Genomic DNA, 9542 nt, shown 5'->3' with positions numbered 1-9542 from the left:
CTACAGGAAATGGGAAGAGCAATGCTTCATGGTAACAAGATAGCCAAGAGGTTCTGGGCTGAAGCACTCAGCACAGCGTGTTACACAATCAACCGTGTGTATGTCAGAAAAGGGACAACAAAGACACCATATGAGATGTGGACAGGCAAAACTCCTAATCTTAGTTACTTTCATGTTTTTGGATGCAGGTGCTACATACTGAATGACAAGGACTACCTTGGGAAGTTTGACTCAAGAAGTGATGAAGGATTCTTTCTGGGTTATGCACAGTCTAGCTCAGCATACCGAGTCTACAACAAGCGAACAGAATCAATTAAAGAATCAGTGAATGTTGTATTTGATGATTTGTCTGTGGTTGTAGGTGATGACTTGGGATCAGATGAAGAGGAAGAAGGTGGATCATCGGTAGCTGCTACTGAAGTCATTGAGGAAGGTCCTACCACAGATACAGTACCTCAACCAGTGATTCAGCAAGTTCATCGCAATCATTCGAAGTCTGATGTGATTGGAGGGATTAAAGAAGGACGAAAAACGCGTGGAAAGGTGATCAATTTTAAAGAAATGGTGCAGTTCGCATGTTTCGTCTCATCAATAGAACCTAAGACACACACTGAAGCACTACGTGATGAATATTGGATTGTCGCAATGGAGGAAGAACTTGAGCAGTTCACCAGGAACGATGTGTGGGAACTTGTGGCTAGACCTGAAGGAGTAAATGTAGTTGGCACTAAATGGATCTTCAAGAACAAGACTGATGAGCATGGAGAAGTAGTTCGTAACAAGGCAAGGCTTGTAGCTCAAGGATACTCACAGATTGAAGGAGTAGACTTTGAAGAAACCTTTGCTCCAGTTGCAAGATTGGAATCTATTCGACTGTTTCTGGGAATGGCGTGCATTCTGAACTTCAAAGTGCATCAAATGGATGTGAAAAGTGCTTTCCTCAATGGAGTACTTCAGGAGGAAGTTTATGTTGAGCAGCCAAAGGGATTTGAGGACCCAATGCATCATGACTACGTGTACCGACTGAAGAAGGCACTATATGGTTTGAAGCAAGCACCGCGTGCCTGGTATGAACGACTCACAAGGTTTCTGCTAGAAGCGGAGTACATTAGAGGGAGCATAGACAAGACACTATTCTTCAAGGAGGTTGAAAAAGATATAATCATCGTTCAAATCTATGTGGATGACATTATTTTTGGAGGCACGTCACAGAAGCTGGTTGATGAGTTTGTTCAGAATATGACTCAAGAGTTTGAGATGAGCATGTGTGGCGAACTGAAGTACTTTCTTGGACTTCAAGTGTTCCAGTCAGAGAAAGGTGTCTTCATCTCTCAGAGTGCATACGCTAACAGTTTGGTAAAGCGATTTGGTATGGAGAATTCCAAAGTTTTTAGAACACCCATGAGTACATCACTGAAGCTTTCACGAGATGAATCAGGAGAAGATGTGGATGTCAAGCTCTATCGAGGGATGATTGGTAGTCTGTTGTACTTGACAGCGAGTCGACCAGATCTGTCATTCAGTGTTGGTGTGTGTGCACGGTATCAAGCCAAGCCTAAGGTATCACACCTGAATGCAGTAAAGAGGATTATCAAGTACGTCAAAGGAACAGAGAGCTTGGGCGTGTATTACTCGAAGAATTCCAACAACAACTTGGTGGGATACTGTGATGCTGATTGGGCAGGATGTGATGATGATAGAAAAAGTACCAGTGGAGGATGTTTCTTTCTTGGAAACAATATTATCTCGTGGCTGAGCAAGAAGCAGAACTCTGTATCACTTTCTACGGCAGAAGCAGAATATATTGCCATGGGTAGCTGTTGCTCACAACTTATCTGGATGAAGCAGATGTCAGCTGATTATGGAATGCAATCGGGTCCCTTTCTTGTGTATTGTGACAACAAAAGTGCAATTGATATCTCGAGGAATCCGGTCCAACATTCAAGGACGAAGCACATTGACATAAGGCACCACTTCATCAGAGAATTAGTTGAAGACAATCAGGTAGTAATCGAACATGTAGTTACTGATTTACAGTTGGCTGATATATTCACTAAATCTCTTGAATTTAATCGATTTATCACACTAAGAAATGCAATTGGTGTGTGTAACCTTGATTGTTGAGTCAAGTTGTGCAGAGAGTAGTGCAGGTGCTGGTTCGGGATGTACATATAATTCAGATTGGTTTTGGAACCGAAAACGCTGTGGAAAAGAACTGCTTGATATGCCGTCAGTGTTGTAATGGTACAGGTTTCACGTCAATCTGTGGCCCCCCCCTCTCAATAAAAAGAGCCAGAAATGTTACAGAAAGATGCTCAGAAAATAAAATTTTTTTTTGATTGATAGATTCATGATGGGAAACAACAGGGGTTTCACAGCGCGAGAATAAAGAATGAAAACCGGCAACATTGATGAAGGCATATCAATGTGAAAGCTAGCCATAAAAAGACAATCGGCTGCACCAGAATATAAGATCTAGGAAGAGTTATATGTGCAGCTTGAATCAAGCACTGAGGCAACTCATGAAGCACTTCACATGAATGGTAACTGAACTGAACTAATCTAATGCTTTATATTAACTTTGATTCAGCCAATTGTGAGTTGTGACTCGTGTGTTTATTACTATCTTGAAAGTCTGATGATACATTAATAATTCACGAATGTGTCTAATGTCTATGTGTTTGGATGAGAGAAATTAAATGTTGTAGGAATACAAAGGAGAGGATAAAAAGTCAGGGACCAGATCTGCAATATCAGAAAAGTTGATTCAGTTTTATTCCGTTAAGGGAAGTAGTGGGGAACAAGCCCTAGAAAATCTCCATCGTGCTTAAGAAGCTCAATCTCGCAGCCTCTCTTCATCTCTCACACAATTTTCACACAGAAACTGACATCTATCATGGTGAAAGCAAAGAAATCAGCTCAACAAGCCGAATCATTCAGGGAAGAGAAGCATGCAGAGGCTGAAGGAAGTCGGAGGTCACTTTCTGATGGTGAACCTGAATCGCCTCCACCGAGAAACGATATGCCTGTTTCTGATGTACTTCCTGAGGTGACTGAGGAGCTTGACTCGTTCAACACCGCGAATGAGAAAGCTGCTTCAGAAGATAGCGATGAAAGAACTCCGGGTCTTGGGGAAGAGCCATCTGCGAAAGTGCCTGAAGCAGATCTGCAACCGCTAATCGGATCCTCTAATGCTGACATTCAAGATGTTCCCGTCACGGATAAATCGACGGAAGAAAAGGATGAGTCTGCTTTACAGATGGTGGCCGTTGAAGATGAGAAGGAACAGAGTGGAGCTGATGTTGAATCCGGAAAGGCGGGTGATGACGAACCCAAAGATGATGAAGCTTCACAGAAGGAAGTGAGAAAGAAACGAGTGCTGCAGCGATTAGGGTTGCGTTCCGCAAAACAGATGAAGACAGGGGAGTCTAGTACACCAACTCAATCTCAATTTCTCACACCAGGAGATGCAGCCAAGTCTCCATATTTGGCTAAGGAAGCAGAAGCCTCACCTCGGTTGAGATCGAGAAGGTCTGGAGACAAAAGTGCTGAACCAATGCCTCCTCTCATCAAGAAAAGGTATGATCAGTTCCTTAAGCGTAAGGTACTTGCTGAGCGTTCGGTAGATTTGAAGGAGGCTGATCAGTGGGGGTACTTGACGGTTATTAAAAAGGGGTCTATGGAATCAACTGTCTCGAATCTTGCTGTGTATGTTGAGCAAGTTGTAGCTGAGTTCTATGCAGGTCTGCCGAGTACCAAAGCTGAAGCAGATGTTGATGAAGTAATTGTCTCTGTGAGGGGACAAACGTACAAGTTCTCACCTGCGCTCATCAACAATACCATCGATTGGGAACCACTTTCTGAGGATGAAGTGGAGGAAGATGCAACTTTGGATGAAATCTCAGTAACCGAGTTGGCTTCATTCATCACTGGAGATACGAGGACAGAATGGGAAGGTCTCACTACAGCGGATCTTACTCCATGCTACGGTGCTTTGATGATCATAGCTGCCTACAACTGGATTCCCTCTACTCACAAGACGTATGTCTCACTTGAGAGGGCAAAGCTGATCTACAAGATGGCTCATGGAGTCCGTGCTGACTTGGGTAAGATGATGTTCAGACAGATTCTCAATCTTGGAGTGACTCAGGTCAATGATGCACGTTGGTTGATCTTCCCTCGCTTGATCATGGCACTTCTCCAAAGCCAGCATGCAGTTCCATCTTATCCCAGTGACAAGCTTCAACGTCCGGTTCCTTACAAGAAGGATAAACGCGTGGGTGAGATCTATGAGCAAAGACTAGCTAAAGGAAAGGCACCATCTAGAAGTGAACCAAAGAGAAGCTCTACCAGGACAACACGTCAGTCATCTCCTGCTCCGAGCCCTGCTCCACGAACTGCTACACCAAGCTCCAGGACTGCACCACGACGCGTATCTGTCTATGAGCTTGGATCAGTTGCCATTCCTCAAGGACCACTTAACCGTGTTGATTTGCAAGTGGCCTTACAGGACACAACACGAGCTCTTCAGGCGCTAGCTGAGATAGTTCAGGATCTTCAGAGCGCTGTAGCAGGTTAGTTTTTCTCTCTATGAACATGTGATTTATTTTACTTGGTGTTTTTAATCCGTGTGCTCACAAGCAGGGGGAGAAGAAGAAGACTAAGAAGACCAAGATTGTGGGGGAGCTGTGTTATTTTTTTTTTATGTCTATGTTATTTCAATTGCACCACTTGTTGCAATTCCTTGTTATCCATGTTTTCAGACTGGCTAAGATTATGGGGGAGCATTTGCATATGCTATCTTTTGATATTATGTATTAATTTGCTTGAACCCGTTTTTAGGATAATATAAGTATGTTCTTAATTGTCTTGAGTTGGTTGAATTAACATTTAGACATATATACTTGTGTTGTTGTGTGTGGTTTGTTCTTGTCTTCTATCTCAGGTGCTTGTGAGACGACGAATTAAAAAGGGGGAGATTGAAGGTGTATGGGAAGACGATGCTGTAGCAGAGCTGAAGTAGTTCATGAAGTGTGACATGAACTACTACATCAGAGAGGCGGTTCGTGAGAAGCACGTATCAAGACCGATGCATTAAAAGAAGATTTAATGAAGAGGGACATTAAAGGAAGACTTGAAGAAGAAGCAATCGATCTAAAGAGAAAAAGAAAGATTGGCTTATTCGCTGAAGTAAAAGAAATGGAAAGTTTCCATTGGGTAGTTAGATTAGATCTAGGGCTTCCTCAAAGATATATAAGGAAGCCGTGGCACTGTGTTAAGATTCAACACACAGGGAGAGCTTTTAGCAATAGAGAGTTTTGTACGTCCTAAGAAGGAGAAGCAAAGCATCTAGGGGTTAAGAGCTTAGGTGGTTCAGAGTCTGTCTTAGATCTCTGAACGAGTTGACTAGCAAACAAGTCGAGGTTTGTCTTGAGCTTGTTTGATTTATTGCTTTTAATAAGAAGTTGTAAGAGCTTTTAAAAGAATAAATATAGTCGTATTTCTTGGATTTGAATAACCATGTACTACTGTGTGTTCTACATAGCATAGCTTGATTATCTTACATTAACAATTTTCTTTCTTAGTTTTTTTGCCATCGAGTACTTTTTGTTTGTTTTTTTTTGCCATCGAGTACTTTTCTTCCGGTTGTACTAGTTTAAGCTCTTGAGACCCTAGTATATAACTAACTAGAGTCGGCCCGCCCTACGGGCGGGATACAAATTAACAAATAATTGAAATAGTTAGACTAAATATTTAATATAAATTGTTATTATGTTAAAATAAACATATTAGTTAAATTTTGTACATATTATTATATTTGAAGACAAAATAAAATATGTTATCTGAAAATTAGTTATGATTTTAAAAATAAATAATACTTGTTATTTTTAAAAATATAATTTTTCTTTTTTTTTGTTAAAAGTTTCAGATGATTTGCTTTTGTTAAGTAATCTATGTTTAATTATATATTAAGAATTGAATGTGGTATTACATCATCTTGATATTTTTTTCCTTTCATTTTGCTAGTAGAAAAAATACAAACTTGTAAATGCACATATTTGTTTGGTTAAATTTATATACTTTAGTGGATTATTTTATTTTTTTACAGTAGATTATTCTTGAAATATTGTTTGAGTTAAAATGTATGATTAATTATAAAATCATTTATGTAATATTATATATTTAATGAATATATCAGACCAAGATAATAAAAATATACATGTTTGCTATAAGTTTCTATTTATAAATATATTTGAAAATCAAGTAAACCATGTTTTAATATAAATGATTATAGTTTTTGAAATAAATGTTACTGATTAGTTTTAAAACATTAATGGTTAATTTTCATAATATAAATTTAAAATATTAATTTCTTAAAAGTCACTGTTTTAATTATAAATTTACTAAATTTACGATAGATTATTGTTGAAATTTTATTTGATGTAAAATGTATAATTAATTATATTTTTATTTATAATATTAGATATTTTATTAACATATTTGACACAAATAATAAAATTAATATTCATGTGTTGCTTGATTTTTTATTCAATATATGTGAAAATCAAGTTAACTATGTTATTTGAATAAAGGATATTAGCTCTGAACTTGATGGGTTACGGGCGTGCAACAGGAGCATATCAGTTCTGCATGCTGAGATGGAAAGTTTACTCTGAGCAACCTCATATATAAGAAACATGAGGGTAAACAGACTGTTCGGATCTGGTCGACATGACTTTGAATCTGATGGATTGGCCAACCTTTACGACAGGGATAGAGGAGTTCCAAAAACTACAGAAAGATTTCAAGGTTGTGAATCTGTCTCATATACCTTGGAATCACAATGGTCGAGCTGACGCGCTAGCACAAAAAGTAAGAATCAAATGATTTTTTTTTCATATAGATCAGACCCGGACAGACGGAGAGACTCCTATGAAAAATGGCATGTGTGCCACCACTTGATTTAGCATACATGGATAGTTGACAGAAAAAAAAGATTTTGATTTTCAAAATGAATTTTATTGATGCATTTTTCCAATAAACATTTTTGATTTCTGAAATCAATGTTTTAATTATAAGTTAATTTGTGAATGTTCTTTTTCATCATTTTGTTAAATTTTATGGAAAATTGCCTAACTTTTGCTTGCTTGATCCTTATGGTACATCAAAGATTATTGGTTCTGTCATTTTTTTTGTCAGCATTGGTTCTGTGATTTAAAAATATTTGCTAAATCATTTGTTATTATTTTATGATTTATATTTCATACATCTTACCGGGTTGTTTATGGATTTTATTCTAAAAGAGACTTTTTAATTAAAAATACAAATACAAATACAAAATTCCAAAGAAAGAACTTAAGAATTTGTAAATATTATTATAATCTATATATTCGATTTGGAAATCAGTAAACTTTACTTAGACTATTAAATTGCAAAAATGATCGGCAACCTTCATGTTTTGATAAAATGACATAAGATTCAAAACTTAGCAGCAAACAAACATGGCACCTTCAAAAAACAGAATCTCACTATATTATATGTGTAGTGCGTTTCGCATCAATTCATAGTTAGATCATAGCAGCAACTGTCTCCACACAGGTGTCAGCTCTTGCCTTGTCAGAATCCAAAACTTACTTTGAAGCTTTGATGACAATTTGATTATTGACATAATGCTTAAGACAAACAGGGATACATACATTAGCCCCACCCATCAGCTCGGTTCTGGTGTCACAAGTCTTCCTCACAGTGAAGAAACCTTTCTGTCCACAAACATCACACCTTGCAGTAAACTTTGTCACAGAATCAGTTATTGGTAAATATTCAAGAACATCACCGAAGCTCCTACATTTTACCAATAAAGGATCATTAAAGTTAGAGCTCAACGGAAAATGTTAAAGATTTGAAGTAAAATTGTCAAATAACACCTTAAATAATCACCATCAACGACTGCAACAATGCCCGTTTTGCCATCATCATCAGCGTCTTTGCATCAGCAAAACTCATAAAGATTTCCAGAGAACTGAGCTTCGTCAATACCAATCACATCACAACCTGCCAATCATTGAAAAAAACACATCTTCAATCCAAATCCTTCACAATAAGACAACAATTACTACCAAAAGGACGAAAGACTTTACCTTGTGGTAAGCATCTTCACGATATTGAATGCATGGCCAATTTGGCTATACGCTCGGCTACCTCTACGATCTTGCTCAAAGTCTGGGATCTAGATCCATAATAAAATAATGCACTTGCACAGACCATGTTACTTTAATTGGGCGAGAATGAACGTTTCTGGAAAGTGATACTTCATAACTCTTCAGCTCTGCTACCATACAAAAGTCAATCCAAGATTATTTCAAGTGACACAAAAAGAATTCTACAGTTCTACAAATCTATGAAAAATAGCTCTCATGTGTTACATAAAGAGGATAACATTAGATTTGTGGGTTACTAAATACTGTTAATGATCAATGTAAAGAGATCTACAATCACAGAATGAGAATGATTATGCATACATGATGAACACTATATGGTTGAAGATAAAGCCTTTACATCTAATTGATGTGGCAGAGTGCACTCAACTTGATTAGATGACTCCGTTATCTCATCCAAAGTGGTTGAATCATTGAACCGTATCAATAGAGGAGAGACAGGTGACGCACCGAGTGAGGCGGTGGAGTTGACGGTGGCTAGCATGAGCGTCACCTAGATACAGAAAAAAAATAAAATCATAATAAACAAACAGATTCGAAATCATCTCTAAATGAATAAAAGAGTTGAAAACATAATTTTGATAAGCCCTTTTTCAAAAAAAAAAACATAGTTTTGATAACTCTTAGTTTAAACGCCGCTGTGTATTTAAGAAACTACGATGAACTTGAGTTAGACATAACAAATAAATCTCTTGTCAGATTAATAAGATGGTGAGGATGATGTCTATGGGATCCAGACTGACCTTTTTATAGGTGGTTCCACCGCCTAAAAAGGAGATAGGGAGCACCGACTGAGGAATCATGATTTGTGTGTGCTAAGAATTAAGAACGCTCTTAATGGCGATGGAGCACTTGATGCCAATCGAAGATGAACGAAGAACACGAAGGTGAGCATAGCGACTGATTAGGGTTTCCATAGAAGTATGTGGTCCATGGGCCACAGAAGCGCAACGCGAAGCCCGCAACAATGGAAATCATACTTTAATGAAACGGTGCGCATCTTACGTGTCGCAACAGGAGCACTCGAATTTCTGATGTGGCAGCTGACGTGTCAGCCGGAGAGAACCAACTCTCTTTTATATATATAGATAGATGGTTGCACACAAAAAAGAGGGTGAATGATATACGCATGTTGTATATGTCCAGTAGAGTATTATCTGAATGCATAATATTTTCCGAAATCATTTAGGAGTAGTATTTTGTTTGTAAATTGGTAGTACTATATTTTATGTGCAGATATCTCAATCAAATTTAATTGAATGTTTTAGGTGGCTCCTGCCGCTACATCAGTCCGTTTCATGGGTACGTTAATATAGTTATCGTCGG

The 9542-nt window shown here is 38.0% G+C and overlaps 1 protein-coding gene and 1 long non-coding RNA gene across 4 annotated transcripts; one reads left to right on the top strand and one right to left on the bottom strand.

The window, feature by feature from the left end:
- The first annotated feature begins 2890 nt into the window (after positions 1 to 2890).
- On the top strand, positions 2891 to 5521 carry LOC130511474 (uncharacterized). The gene is made up of 2 exons (XM_057008489.1): positions 2891 to 4574; positions 4645 to 5521. The coding sequence occupies exons 1-2, from the start codon at positions 2897 to 2899 to the stop codon at positions 4662 to 4664; spliced, it is 1698 nt and encodes a 565-aa protein (XP_056864469.1). The 5' UTR covers positions 2891 to 2896; the 3' UTR covers positions 4665 to 5521.
- A 1835-nt stretch (positions 5522 to 7356) lies between these two features.
- LOC130510826 (uncharacterized) lies at positions 7357 to 9074 on the bottom strand. Of its 3 annotated transcripts, none has more exons than XR_008944586.1 (4): positions 8960 to 9074; positions 8139 to 8709; positions 7926 to 8052; positions 7357 to 7842 (listed from the first exon to the last, which is right to left on the bottom strand). It is a non-coding gene; the product is annotated as an uncharacterized LOC130510826 (long non-coding RNA). The 3 variants fall into 3 exon arrangements; XR_008944587.1 differs by lacking the exon at positions 8960 to 9074 and adding an exon at positions 8824 to 8937; XR_008944588.1 differs by lacking the exon at positions 8960 to 9074 and adding an exon at positions 8838 to 8930.
- Between the last annotated feature and the right edge of the window lie 468 nt (positions 9075 to 9542).

This window comes from Raphanus sativus, chromosome 4 (assembly GCF_000801105.2).
Source record: "Raphanus sativus cultivar WK10039 chromosome 4, ASM80110v3, whole genome shotgun sequence".
Classification (NCBI taxonomy): Eukaryota; Viridiplantae; Streptophyta; class Magnoliopsida; order Brassicales; family Brassicaceae; genus Raphanus; species Raphanus sativus.
The sequence above is the reverse complement of the archived record's forward strand: the minus strand, read 5'-3'. Positions and strand labels throughout refer to the sequence as shown.

Coding starts and splice junctions, on each gene's coding strand:
- LOC130511474 (XM_057008489.1), top strand. CDS start 2,897: ATGGTGAAAGCAAAGAAATCAGCTCAACAAGCCGAATCATTCAGGGAA. Junction 4,575..4,644: donor TCTTCAGAGCGCTGTAGCAG/GTTAGTTTTTCT, acceptor GCTCACAAGCAG/GGGGAGAAGAAGAAGACTAA.